The sequence below is a fragment of the Salmo salar genome, chromosome 05 (assembly GCF_965601325.2).
Source record: "Salmo salar chromosome 05, fSalSal1, whole genome shotgun sequence".
Lineage (NCBI taxonomy): Eukaryota > Metazoa > Chordata > Actinopteri > Salmoniformes > Salmonidae > Salmo > Salmo salar.
The window spans coordinates 35,496,566-35,512,034 of NC_138295.1; the positions used below are offsets into that span (position 1 = coordinate 35,496,566).

General features: G+C 43.9%; 1 protein-coding gene across 5 annotated transcripts in view; it reads right to left on the bottom strand.

Moving 5' to 3' along the window:
- Nucleotides 1-15,469, bottom strand: part of LOC106604729 (disks large homolog 3) — a 141,554-nt gene that overhangs the window by 55,331 nt on the left and 70,754 nt on the right. For all 5 annotated transcript variants that reach the window (XM_082975177.1, XM_014199688.3, XM_082975178.1 and 2 more), the window contains 5 exons: nucleotides 4,595-4,648; nucleotides 3,497-3,547; nucleotides 1,724-1,848; nucleotides 616-785; nucleotides 44-180 (listed from right to left, as the gene is read on the bottom strand). In XM_082975177.1, coding sequence (XP_082831303.1) covers nucleotides 44-180; nucleotides 616-785; nucleotides 1,724-1,848; nucleotides 3,497-3,547; nucleotides 4,595-4,648 — 537 coding nt within the window. The remainder of the gene's footprint in view (nucleotides 1-43; nucleotides 181-615; nucleotides 786-1,723; nucleotides 1,849-3,496; nucleotides 3,548-4,594; nucleotides 4,649-15,469) is intronic.

Below are 15,469 nucleotides of genomic sequence, written 5' to 3' on the forward strand. Positions count from 1 at the left end.
AGCCCAGGTAATGAATAAAGATGCAAATTATATGTGTTCTTACAGCTAGCAGGCGGTCTCCGGTCTGCAGCCGTCCGTCTTTCTGTGCGGCCCCGCCCTCGATGATCTTTGTGATGTAGATGCTGTTGTCTCCAGGGATGTGTTGGTTGCCGATCCCCCCAGCAATGCTGAAGCCAAGGCCTGGGGGTGAGAAGCACAAAGAGGACAGTCAAGAACAGAAAATTGCGCAAAAGCGTCAATGGGGACAATTCAAATTCTCAAACATAATCTAAATGTATGTTCCAATTTCAGAGTTGCCCTCGTATTACCCAGGGTAATTTAGTTTAGTTAATTAGGATCCCCATCAGATACTGCATATGCAGCAGCTACTCTTCCTGTAAAGAAGAGTTATAGACAAGAACAACAGAAGATATTACATTCAATTCTAAATAAAATATTTTATATAAAATATATTAGAAAGACACCAAGAGACAACAAAATTTCTATTTACCCGTTATTCATATATATATATATATATTCATATTCTTATATACATTACAGTGAAGTTATAGGGGCCAAGAAAATCCTGGCCCTCACAATGAGGATTCATTCATATATGTACTATATATAGCTGACCTTTGGGCCCCTTGAGCAGGTTGATCTCCAGGATGGTCTCAGGAGGGGCCTGTCTTCTCCTGACCAGCAGCCTGACCACAGGGCCAGCCTCTTTCAAGGCCTCCACCGCCCGGCTGTGGACCACCTCAGACACATCTACCTCATTCACACGCAGCACACAGTCATTCACCCTGGGGAGACGAGGGGAAACAAAGTTCATATTTTACAACGCTGTTAGTACTGTATATACACATACATAATATACACTGAGTGTACAAAAACATTAAGAACACCTTCCTGAGTTCTAAGGCACTTAAATATTTGATCTTGCCCATTCACCCTCTGAATGGCACACATAAACAATCCATGTCTCAAGCCTTAAAAATGTTTTTTTTAACCCATCTCCTCCCGTTCATCTACATTGATTTGAAGTGGATTTAACAAGTGATATCAATAAGCGATCATAGCTTTCACCTGGTCAGTCTAGGTCATGGAAAGAGCAGGCGTTCTTAATGTTTTGTACACTCAGTGTATCTACACTATATGATGATTTATCCGTTTGCCTACTGAATCATAATTATGGAATTAATGGCAATCCACAGGCTGTACAATATGGATAGAATCAACAGACTAGTCAGACTAGTCAACTGCACAAACACACAGAAAAACAAACAAACACAAACTGGGCTCCTGAGTGGCACAGTGGTCTAAGGCACTGCATCTCAGTGCAAGAGGCATCACTACAGTCCCTGGTTCGAATCCAGGCTGTATCACATAGGGGGTCCGATAGGGAGGCGCACAATTGGCCCAGCGTCGTCGGGGTTTGGCCGAGGTAGGCCGTCATTGTAAATAAACATTTGTTCTTAACTGATTTGCCTAGTTAAATAAAGGTTAAATCAAAAATAATAATACAAATTAAAAAAACACAGAGGCCGGCAGTACACCGAAAGTACTCGAGATCATCATTTGCATGTTTTAGGCTTTGGCTTTCCAGTGAATCACAACTTAGTGGAAACACAGACAGAGCCTGGGGGCAGAGGGCTGTAGAGGCACTGCCACCCACACACACACCTCTGACTGCCTGGCGTAAAATGGTGGAGTGAGAGACAGAGGGGGGGGACTAACTCACCCCAGCCTGCCATCCATAGCTGCAGCTCCTCCAGGGATGATCTTGGTGATGAAGATCCCTGGGTCATCTGGGATGTGTGGATTGTCCATCCCCCCAGCGATGCTGAAGCCCAGGCCAGAGTTACCCTGCAGTGGTTATGAGGCATTACACATAGAAGAGATAAAATAGACACACATACACACACACACACACACACGTGAGCGTGACGCAGAGGAGGCTGGTGGGAGGAGCTATAGGAGGAATGGCTCATTGTAATGGCTGGAATGGAATGGATGGAGCACATCAAAAATATGGAAACCACATGTTTGACTGCTTTCCATTTATTCCATTCCAGCCATTATAATGAGCCCATCCTCCTATAGCTCATTCTACCAGCTTCCTCTGGCATGCAGCCCGTGCACACTTTCACACACACGCACGTGCATGCAGGCATACAGAGCTCTACTGCATAAGTGATGGGTCCCGTCCCACTCAAGGTGTGTGGACTCAAGGGGGGAGAAGGGGCTTCTTCTTAATGGTATTGAAGTCTCAATACATGTGATCTATGAAGAGCGCTCAAGGGAATTCAACATTACTGATGACCATGGCACTTTCTCATGCATGTGTGTGTGCATCTTCCTCACATTGAATTTACTTCATACTACAAACTACATTCTAAGATCAAGTCACTTAATTCTAAATGTATGTAAGATGAAGCGGTGGTTTGGGTGTAAATGGTTTGGGTGTAATTGTTTTGTTTAAAACAGACAGATTCATAAGTAGAAGAGAGTCAGAGAATCCACATTTCTCTAAAGACTTGAATGGTACAAAACTTCCCTTTATCTATATGTACCCCCCTTTCCCCCACCTCTCCCCCAGAATGGCAAAGCACCCATTTGGATGCAGTGGGCCCAGGCGTGCTGTTCTATCTGACAGCCATGGCTGCAGAGACAGGCTCCAAACAAGACAACTGAGAAAAGACTTCACTTTATTATTTTCTATAATTAATGAGAAACGGTCACAACCAATTAGGACAGAGTGAGGCTGAGGCCTCCCAGTGCGCTGCTCCTGAGCCAAAAGGAGTGCACTGGGCCCGACCACCAAATGTTCCACACCCACAGACCTTTTAAAGTGTGATTTTATCTAGTTTATTTAAGCCTCTGCATGCAGAAATGCCACTCGGAGAGGGAGATGGAGAAAACAGCTCTGCACCTATCTGTGGGTGGAATAACAAGAGCAGGAACATAAAGTATGTCTGCGCTCCACTATAGACTGAACTCTGTCACTGACAAGTGCAACTGTCAAGGGTCCTGAGAGTGTGTGTGTAGGGGGAGATGGCTTTTGCTTCTGAACTATTTAATGTGTGTGCTTTTGAAAGGTGCAGTATGAGGCCTACAGGGGTCTGACGATGACGATGTGCATACGCTGCTGCTACTTATTATCTATCCTCATTGCCTAGTCACTTTTACGCGTACCTACGTGTACATTTGACCTTAATTACCTCAACTACCTCGTACTCCTACACATTGACTCGGTACCAGTACTCTTTCCGACAGTGCAGTAATATCTAACAGGTGATCTAAAAACTTCCCAACAACTTCCTAATACACACAAAGAGGTGAATGAGAATAGCAACATTTACTGCACTGAGAAACCTTAATAAAGCCAAGAAGAGCTTATTAGTGCCATCTAGTGGGAAAAGCTCACATGTTTAACAAAAGGCTTTGAAAAGAATACATTTGATCACAAGACGTTCAAATAATGAGCGGTTATAAAAGTGTTAGTGAAACTCACCCTCTCCAAGATGATCTCTTCATATTTAAACATCCCATCACTGCCATTTACCTGTCAACACAGAACACATACAGGTCAGTTATATCATCATCATCATCATGTATTAACAGCCCACATGAAAACATCCTAGAAATAATAAAAAAACAGAAAAGGATCATAAAACATGGACTAATCTTTCATCTCAATAGAATAATTTTTAATAACCACAGAATTAAACATAGACATACATAAAACAAATAGTATTGCTGGTTTTGGCTATTATATCCAGATTTTGACAATGAACACACAAATATGATCATGTTTACTATTAATATTACCATTAGGCTTTTCTCAATCCACAAATCCTACAGGAATACAGTAGAAACTATTTCAATCTCTTGCATTACCATACTAAATGCATAACTGCATCATATTCATGCTGTAGAGGCAGCTCAATAGAGATAATGAAATAGGTCCACATGGTGAGTAAATGTGATCTTATATGCTGCGACCATGACGCACATCCATCCACACACAGAGACAACAGAATAGATACTCCATCCACACACAGAGATAACAGAATAGATACTCCATCCACACACAGAGACAACAGAATAGATATTCCATCCACACACAGAGACAACAGAATAGATATTCCATCCACACACAGAGACAACAGAATAGATACTCCATCCACACACAGAGACAACAGAATAGATACTCCATCCACACACAGAGACAACAGAATAGATATTCCATCCACACACAGAGACAACAGAATAGATACTCCATCCACACACAGAGACAACAGAATAGATACTCCATCCACACACAGAGACAACAGAATAGATATTCCATCCACACACAGAGACAACAGAATAGATACTCCATCCACACACAGCGACAACAGAATAGATACTCCATCCACACACAGAGACAACAGAATAGATACTCCATCCACACACAGAGACAACAGAATAGATACTCCATCCACACACAGAGACAACAGAATAGATATTCCATCCACACACAGAGACAACAGAATAGATACTCCTGCCACACAGAGACAACAGAATAGATACTTCATCCACACACAGAGACAACAGAACAAATATTTACATAAGGGCCTGCATCCAGTGAGTCTGCGTTGACGATGACGGGGGGAGGGTTCGCCTGCAAAGATAGATAAAGAGATACAACATTACCTAAGCGCGTGTGTGTGCGTGTGTGAGGCTGGCAGATCACACATCATCAGTCTGCTAGGTGCCAGTAAGTGGATGCCATGGGAACAGTCGGTGTGTGTGTGTGTGTTTGTGTCTCGCTAGGGATGGGTGGATGATGGCTACAGTAGGTGTGAGGACTGAGAATGAGGAGTGGGGAAAAGAGACCAGCAGTGTTATAATTGCCTGATTCCTGTGTAAGACTCCATTTGAACAAACTGTGTGTATGTTGGGACCATTGGGTCATTGTCTAGGATATCACAACCATCTCATACTGTACCGTACCACTACCTGTTCTAACACACTGGAAATGACAACTTGAAGTCTGGCATCCAACACTACATCTATGTTTTGATGGTCTATTGCAGGGAACTCAAGTGCCATTTCAGAAGGTCTGGTCACACAAATGTTCTAAGTGGCAAAGGTCCGGATGGATATTGTAATTTATCGACATAGTAACAAACCCCCACCCCATAACCCCAAACTGTTCACACCCTTCTTGTTGGCGAAGAGAACATTTTGCAGTTTTAAAGCTAATTTCCTGCAATTCTACACATTTTCCCATGTTGTATGTGTTATCATATGACACCAGGGATTGGAGGCCCGACTGAGTTCCTAAAAAACGAAGTCGGGACCCGTGGTCCGTATTGACCCCGTTCCGGACCGCGGTCCACCTGTTTGAATGGCTGGTCTATTTGGTCAGTAAGACTCAAAAACTCTTGCATTCTGTGTTGTATCTGTATATCAGAATTAGATCTCTTAGCAAGACAATCAGGCTGTTCAGGCTCCATTACGCCACCTAGTGGCTGGTGTTCATTTCCCAACATCCCATGCATGTTGTATCAGCGGAGACGTTATGATCCTGTGGAGGGGGCACCAGTCAAAGCAGAGTGCAGGAGAGGGCACTGCAAAGATATGCCTCTCACAGCGGCAGTTATAGACAATTTATTCTTGTAAAATGTCCCCTCACAAGGTGATGTGAATGCTATACTCAATCAAATGTTACATAAAAGACTAGCAGCTCTCAGTTGAGGAGGAGACAGAGGAGGAGCGGGACATAGCCCCAGTAGACTGGACACAGGGCTGACCAGCAGTAATGGCCTCTCCTTATAGCACAGCACAGAGCCCTGGAACACTGCCCCCTGGCTGTGTTCTCTCTATTGATCTGATTGAGCTGTGGAGGTGAGGTGATGCTGCTGACGGGGCAGCTAGGGGACCAAGGCTACCTGAGGTCCAGCAGAGAGAAGCTACTAGTCACTCACTACCTCCCCCCTCCACCTCCCCCTTATTGTCTCCCCCAGTATTCACTATTTGCACACTACCAGGTTCTTGGGGCTTTTCAAAGTGGATCCACTCCTATTGATCCCCATTGATTCCAATCTTCTTCCACCAACCTCTATCGCCACACACGATGAGCAGGCATGCATCCCCATGTTTTGGCTACGTGATGAGGCAGCCTATGGCCTGTGATATTACCTGACTGCTTTAAACTCGTCGAGGGGTCATCGCAGTTACGGATGATTGCTTTCGTGGCACAGACTCTCAGTCACTCATTTATTTCCATAGCGTATCTCCCCCTAGTGACGGCATTAAAGGATCACTTGATCACGGCTCTTGTATTCCTACCTGACACTTCTTTCACACAGGACTCACAGGCAAAGGAGGTGCAAGCGCGGTGCAACACTCCAATATAACAGGTCACAGTCTGAGACAAAGGAACCACACCCTTTATATTACAGCTCGAGTTATAACAGTTCTTTGATGCTGGACCATGGTACTTCAGTACGCACACATACAATCAGAGCTGGTTTGAGCAGAAAAGGCTGAATACTGGAGTTGTACTGAGGTCATAAGACGAGAGCATCAAGCCCCACTCGCTTTGATTGGCATCATTCATCATCATGCTACACCCCAGTTTCTGTGAATCTTTCCAGAGCTCTGTTACTTTATTTTCACTGAGTGACTTCTCTGATTAATGGAAACTGTTCAAATCCAACACAGAAGACGTGACCTCTTTTTCAGATCTGTAGTGTAGTTCTATGGCTCTGGCCAGCTGTGGAGAAACACAAACGTCCCTTAGTCAGCACAACATGGCTTGTGTAATCTGCGTATGGACTGCAGACGCCCACAACAGTGCTTGTGTGCACGTTTTCCATGTACCGTACACATTTAGGCATTTCCTGTTTGTCATGAAAATACAGGACAGCAATGTCTCACCAGACCTAAAGCCTAGTGAGAACAAAGGGACATGGTAGCAGCAGCTCCCTTCACATGCTTTTAGAAGTGTGTGTGTGTGTGTGTGTGTGTGTGTGTGTGTGTGTGTGTGTGTGTGTGTGTGTGTTTTAGAAGTGCACAGTGTGCCACAGCACCATAGACACCCAAGTCTTTAAGAAATGTACTCATCCCCCACAGCCAACCGGTCCCATTGAGCAGCTGTGTGAAAGGTAGTGGAGAGAAGGAGCCTGAGGGCAACAGTGGGGACTATTTCTGCTCTGTCATTGTACTGGACTGAGCTAGTGAACAGAATCCAGTGCCACAGCCAAGGGACCTCAAATGACAAGCACAACAGCAGGAACAAAATAGCTTATCATAAGCAACAGAGGTTACTTCCTAGCTGGCTAATCAATGATTGAAAAGAAACCAGTATGTTACAATAATAGCAATATAAACCTCGTAAGGTTTCAAGACAGTCAGTCTGAAAATAAAAATGTCATCCTAGTCTGGGATTGAAGCGGGTAATCCCAGTATCTGTTTCTTCCTTAACAAGCACACAAAAAGAAAGAGGAAGATAATCTCAGTGTGTGTAATCCTAAATCCGCCCCAGAGCGGTGTGTTGTCTCTGAAGTGGGAGTTGGGTTTGAGGAGGAGAGGGCTGATAAGCGTGGGGCCGCGAGGCCAGGGCAGCAGCGTGGGGCCGCGAGACCAGGGCAGCAGCGTGGGGCCGCGAGACCAGGGCAGCAGCGTGGGGCCACGAATTCCAGGGCAGCAGCGTGGGGCAGCACACAAAGTAGCACACAGTTCTTTCTGCTGTGACTGTAAGAGCCCTGGACTGGCCACGTCCCCGAGAGAGAGAGGCTTACACAGTCTGTAATGTAGGCTCACAGAGGTCAAGATAAACACACATTTACAGATTATTAACAGGGGATGGTGCATACAGTGCTGTGTGTGTGTCTGTGTGTGTGTCTGTGTGCAGGCACGTGCACAGATAGGGGTCTACCTGTGCAAAGCACATCCATCTGCCCTCCCACTCGCCAAGTGCCCTTTTGGGTGGTGGTATAATATATATTTTTGTATACAGTTTTTCTCGTTGTTGTTCTGAACCCACTGCAGCAAGTCGTTGTGATGTCATCAAGTTCGCCACCTCCACCCCGTCCGTTGGTTGGTTGCGCCTGTTAGTCTGCCCTGTACGGCGCTTGCGCATGCCTCGGGTAACGCCCGTTTTCCCAGTCTGCCCTGTACGGAAATTGCGCATGCCCGGTATCCAGACATGTATGGCTTGAGATGCTGTCACCCGTCGAGTGTGTGTAGCTAGCTACTTAGTTTAAATATCAACAGTACTGCCACACGGCAGCATTAACACTTGATAACACTTGATATACATCATTATGAATATTTCGGTCTGGTTGGCTGATACGCACAACAGAGAGAGGCAGAAAGACAGAGAGGAGCGGCTGCATCTACGACCCTCGACCCCAACTCCATCCCTTCAGCAGTCGGAAGTTGCACTTGTGTGTCAGGCAGCGGCAACACAGGTAGTTTAGACTCTAGCTAACCAACATATACTAAAATATCCACACAAGCCACTAGCCAGCCAGCCATATATCATGAGTAAGAAGATTATTCATATTATATTATGAAGTTATTATTTAAGTATTTAAGAGAATTGAAGATAAATCACAATCTGTAAAAAAATACAAATAAAATAAAAGCTAGCTAACTAGCAGATTTACATCAATCATCAACATCAATGATCAGCTAACAGCCCACTTTCTTTCACCCGATCATGTCTTTAGGAGGCACTGTGACTAGCTTGCTTACAATTTGTGATGAGTGTGTTGTTGAAGAAATAAATAGGCCTATGCGCCCTTTTTTCATTTTGAACACCTGCCCCCTGAAAGGTCTGTGCACAGCCCTGTGTGTGTGTGTGTGTGTGTGTGTGTGTGTGTGTGTGTGTGTGTGTGTGTGTGGGAGGGGGGGTTACATGGGGATGGCCAGCAAATGAGGTGAGGGGGGCAGAGAGGAACAGGGGATGACGCCGGTTAAAAACGTTGGCAACCGTCCAGATGTGGCAGAAGGGTGTGACTGAGGGGCATGGGGGGAATTAACCAAAATCTGGATAAGATTATAATAAATCCCTTAATTTCCTTTTAATTCAAACACTAATCATGTTTTCCCAGCCAGCTGTCGCTGTTCACTTCTGTCCAACTGCAGTGCAGGGCTCAGGGCAGGCTGTACAGACACACGCACGCATTCAGACACACACATGCAAACAGACACACACACACACCCTGCTCAAGCTGCTCTCCCAACAGGACTGACTGTACAACCACTACAACCAACCTATCCCAACTGAGCACCATTCCAGACAAAAAACACTCATCTCTATACATCCAGCTGTTCACTAGTTCCCTCCAAATTGTTTTCGATCCATCCATCCCTCCGTTCATGTATTTATCTGTGACTTTCGTTTCCCCATGTATTATCTTCAAACAGCACTGCACCTGACAGCACTGATTTGGCTGCAGCCAGTCTGGACAGCAACGCTACAAAGACTCCCACTAAACCTTGGCAACCGTAGAGCACAGCCTTCGTCCAAATTGCTAAATAATCAATGTGTTCCAATGACAACCGGTACTCGCGCGCCCGCTTAGCCGCCTCCTCCTGGTTCACCTCTCAGGACGCTGACTGCAGCTTATGCACATGCATGGCCATGGGCACAGCCTCAGCTTGGCTGGCCTGCCTGCTCACTGCCTGTCTATATCGTATTAGTACTGTAGCTACAATCCTCCCCCTGCAATGAATGAATGAAACAGTTACACTGTGTCCAGATCTGCACTATTACTGTCAATCAGAGCCCACTCGACCAGAGGCCCTGTGTATCCACTACCTAGCTAGAGTCCTTTTAAAAAAAATGTTATCCTATGTTGTGACAGAATGAAGTTTGAGGCTAAACTTTTAAATTGTTCATCTGATTCATTCAGCTTTTTAATTCCAGTTATGATTCATTCTTTTTATGAAGTAATTACATGAAAATACCTATTGTTAGCACAACAACTCCAGGTAAATACCAATGGAAAAGTACTGTAGAATAAAGTACAAACAATATTAGCCTATATATGATGATGCCATATGTTGGCACTGCAATAGATAGTGAGGCCACACCTCAAATGAAATCCAAGCTCCTCCTCATGCAGCGTTATTTCTATGGTGTTTTTAACTCCTTGAGTTCCCTGGGGTACAGGAGGGTTTGGCATGTGCATAGCAATGAGATGCTGACAAGACAATAACCCTTAGATCCTCCTTTACATAGTACACTGATACTGTATGGCAGCCCTGTAACCAATGACAACGTCACATTGAAATATGACAGTGACTCTGATCCAGTCCTGTCTGAAAAAGGGCAATGAAGGCTGTTCTGTCTGATGATCCAGTCCTGTCAGACAGGGTAATGGAAGCTGTTCTGTCTGATGATCCAGTCCTGTCTGATGATCCAGTCCTGTCTGAGACAGGGTAATGAAGGCTGTTCTTCCTGATGATTCAGTCCTGTCTGAGACAGGGTAATGGAGGCTGTTCTGTCTGATGATTCAGTCCTGTCTGAGACAGGGTAATGGAGGCTGTTCTGTCTGATGATTCAGTCCTGTCTGAGACAGGGTAATGGAGGCTGTTCTGTCTGATGGTCCAGTCCTGTCTGAGAAAGGGTAATGAAGTATGTTGTCTGAGACAGGGTAATGGAGGCTGTTCTGTCTGACGATTCAGTCCTGTCTGAGACAGGGTAATAGAGGCTGTTCTGTCTGATGATACAGTCCTGTCTGAGACAGTGTAATGGAGGCTGTTTTGTCTGATGATACATGGAGCATTAGGAAATTATTCCTCTGCCTTCACTCATTCATATTGATTACTGATATAGAGAAATGGTGAGCCCAAGTCCAATAGAGTCAATCTTAACCTTCCTTACAGTATCTATTGATGCTTACAGCACAATGGTTACATGTCAATACGTCAATACTACGTTATCTACAATGAACTGTCACTGTGAGCTGGTCAGACGTGTATGGTTTGTATGTTTCCTGCAGAATGTGGGATGAGAGGTGCAGTCAGTCGGTCGGTGGTGCCTCGCTCTGATCCTCGGGCCTTCATTGGATTCTCGTATGCCACGCTGCAGTCCAATCAATACCTACTCAATTACCATGCACGCAACATCTCATTCACGCTGAGCTGAGGCCCCGCTCACTGCCAGAGGGACCGGAGGAGAGGAGAGCAGGAAGAAAGAATAGGAGAGGAGGAGGGAGAGAAGGAGGAAGGGAGAGTGAGAAGGAGGGAAGGTGAGAAGAAGGGATTGATATACATTATATAGAGAGAAAGGGACAGAGAGGAAAGGGTGTCGTCGTCGTCCCCAATAAGAATACCAGCTGATTTCAGTCATTCAGTCACATGTGGCAACCACAAGGAAATGTATTAGTTCATGCCTATTACAAACCATGGTTTCCATGGGAAAAACACATTTGATGTGAATGATTTGAGTATTGTGACACACAAACAGGTATGATCCTCTCTCTCGCTTTCACACAGAGCGAGACTGACACACACACACGTGCACACACAAGCACGTGCACACACACGCACGTATACATTTTTATGAAATGATAATTAATAGGCGGTCACAGCTGTCAGCAGCATTCCCTCCTCATCTTGATGTAATATTACTAAAGCGTGCTCAGGCTTAGCTTCCTGTGTGGTCACGGTGAGCCTCAGAGAGGTGGTTAGTCTGACCTTCAACACAACAGACACAGCCACACACTGAAATGATATTACTTATCACATGCACTCCACACAATACCACTCCCAGTGGATGCTTCAGTATTCATGAGGCTGTAATGTGGTAATGAAGTCGGAGCATGCCAATGTGTGTCTGATGAGTGCATGCATGTGCAGTGCCTTGAAAAGGTATTCAGACCCTTGGATTTCTTCACATTTTGTGTTAAAGTGGGATTAAAATGGATTTAAAGAAAAATGTTGGGACAAATAACAAATTCTTCAATAAAATATAATCAATGCATAAGTATTCAGACCCTTTGTTTAGTCAAGCCTAAATTATACTGAACAAAAATATCAACGCAACATGCAAAGTGTTGGTCCCATGTTTCATGAGCTGAAATCAAATAACCCAGTAATGTCCCATATGCAAAAAAAAAAGTTTTTCTCTCAAATTTTGTCCACAAATTTGTTTACACCCCTGTTATTAGGCATTGCTCCTTTGCCAAGATAATCCATCCACCTGACAGATGTGGCATATCAAAAAGCTGATTAAACAGCATGATCATTACACAGCTGCACCTTGTGCTGGGGACAATAAAAGGCCACTCTAAAATGTGCAATTTTGTCACACAACACAATGCCACAGATGTCTCAAGTTTTGAGGGAGCCTGCAATTGGCATGCTGACTGCAGGAATGTCCACCAGAGATGTTGCCAGGGAATTGAATGTTAATTTATCTACCATAAGCCACCTCCAACGGCATTTTAGAGAATTTGGCAGTACATCGAACCGGCCTCACAACCGCAGAACACATGTAACCATGCCAGCCCAGCACCTCCACATCCGGCTTCTTCACCTGCAGGATCGTCCGAGGGGGGATGTTGGGGGTGCTGAGGAGTATTTCTGTATGTAATAAAGCCCTTTTATGGGGAAAAACGAATTCTGATTAGCTGGCCTGGTTCCCCAGTGGGTGGGCCTGGCTCCCAAGTAGGTGGGTCTATGCCCTCTCAGGCCCACCCATGGCTGTGCCCTTGCCCAGTCATATGAAATGTATTTCAATTGACTGATTTCCTTATATGAACTGTAATTTATTGAAGTTGTTGCATGTTTCATTTATATATTTTTGTTCGGTATAGTTCAGTGGTAAAATTTGTTTAAAAAAAAAATCACACAATAAGTTACATGGACTCACTCTGTGAAATAAAAGGGGTTGACATGATTTTTGAATGACTAACCGTTCCTCTGTCGTCCCTACATACAACATCTGTAAGGTCCCTCAGTCAAGTATTGAACTTCAAGCACAGATTCAACTACAAAGACCAGGGAGCCTTTTGAAAGCTTCATAAAGAAGGGCAACGATTAGTAGATGGGTAACAAAAACAAATCAGACATTAAATAACTCTTTAAGTATGGTGAAGTTAATAATTATGCTGTGGATTTTATATTAAACCACCCAGACACAAAGATACAGTCGTCCTTCTGAACTGAACTGCAGGACAGAAATGAAACTGCTCAGCGATGTTCCCGTGATGATTGGTGATTTTAAAACAGCTGCAGAGTTCAACGTCTGTAATGGTAGAAAACTGAAGATGGATCAATAACATTGTAGAGACTCCACAATACTGACTTAAATGAAAGAGTGAAAAGAAGAATACAAACATATAGAATACAAATATTCCAAAACATGCATCTTGTATGAAACAAGACACTAAAGTAATTGTGCAAAAAAACACAGCAAAGGAATAACCTTTATGCCCTAAATGCAAAGCCTTATGTTTGGGGCAAATCCAACACAACGGAGTAACTGCGTCCTTATTTTCAAGCATGGTGGTGACTGCATCATGGTACAGTATGGGTATGCTCGGCAAATACTGGGGAGTTTTTTAGGATCAAAAGAAATGGGATGGAGCTAAGCACAAGCAAAATCCTAGAAGAAAACCTGCTTTAGTCTGCTTTACAATAGAGACTGGGAGAGGAATTCTCCTTTCAGCAGGACAATAACCTATAACACAAGGCCAAATCTACACTGGAGTTGCTTACCAAGAAGACAGTGAATGTTCCTGTGGCAAAGTTATCGTTTTGACTTAAATCTGCTCGAGAATCTATGGCAACACTTGAAAATTGCTGTCTAGCCATGATCCCCAACATCTTGACACAGCTTGAAGAATTTAGAAAAGATTAATGGGCAAATATTGAACAATCCAGGTGTGCAAAGCTCTTACAGACTTATCCAAGAAGACTCACAGCTGTAATCAATGCCAAATGTGTTTCTAACATGTATTGACTCAAAGAGCTGAATACTTATACAACGACTATATTTTAGTTATTTCATTTCTATTAATCTTTCAGAAATGTTAGAATTTTTCTTCCACATTACAGTGTTTTGTGTAGATTGTTGACAAAAAAAGAACAATTAAATATATTTGATTCCCACTTTGTAACACAATAAAATGTGAAGAAATCCAAGGGGTCTGAATACTTTTGCAAGGCACTGTATGTGGTGATGGTACATGTACAGTATATACTGTATGTAGGCTGGCATATGTGTGTATATGAGTGGATGCACACATGTGTGAATACAGACTTGCATTTAAATGTGTGTGTGATTATGTGTGCATGTGTGAATTAGTGATGAGGGAAAAAAATCGATACAGCTACATATCGGGATATTATTTTGGCCGATATATATTGTATTATTGTGACAATATCGCAATATTATTTTTGCGCTAGTTGGCTGTACCTGCACCAAAACTCGAGTATTTTTCTTGTTCTCCATCTTCTTTTTAAATAGTGAGCCAATTTGTTTTCAGCACTTTTTTTCCATGACTGATCAAAACTCGTTTTTTATGGCTCTCTCTTGTCCCTCTGCAGCAGACATATGGTGAGCAATATGTTTGGAGCATTGAATCGCAATAAAATCACAGTATCGAATTGCAATACATATAGAATCGCAATACATGTCGTATCGTCACCTAAGTATCGTGATGTCCCTGGCAATTCCCAGCCCTAGTGTGAACGCAGGCTTGCAGGCTTGCATTCAAGTGTGTGTGTGTGTAGGAGTGCATGCATGGGTGTGTTCATGGGTGCATGTAGGCTATGGCTTTTGTGTGTGTGTGTGTGTGTGTGTGTGTGTGTGTGTGTGTGTGTGTGTGTGTGTGTGTGTGTGTGTGTGTGTGTGTGTATATATGCGTGCATGTGTCCATGCGATCATGTAAGCTTGTATTTAAACGTGTGTTGTATTAGGGTTGTCCATGTGTTGTATTAGGGTTGTCCATGTGTTGTATTAGGGTTGTCCATGTGTTGTATTAGGGTTGTCCATGTGTTGTATTAGGGTTGTCCATGTGTTGTATTAGGGTTGCCCATGTGTTGTATTAGTGTTGTCTATGTGTGGTCAGTGTTTATTTTTTGGGATGCCCGGGGCAGTGGCAGCTGCTGCCTGGTCTGTGGATTACGCTGTGCGGTATGGAGAGAGAATCAGAAGAATCTGGGTTGATAATTTAATCTACCCCCACCCCTGTCTGTCGGATGCTACTGGTGCCAGGTTACTTGACCCACCGCCGTCCGTCAGTCTGATCTAATCATTTCCACTCACTATTACACGGAACGTGTCCGAATTGGCACACTATTCCCTATGTAGTGCACTATGTTTGACCACAGTCTGACTGCAACAGGCTCCTCCGCTCCTCAGATAGATGTCAGATTGATTGACGGGTTGCTTAAAATGACCACCAACAGATGTGCGTCATAACGTTGTTATGGAAATTATAATAATAGCAATACAAAAACGGTGGATGCACTC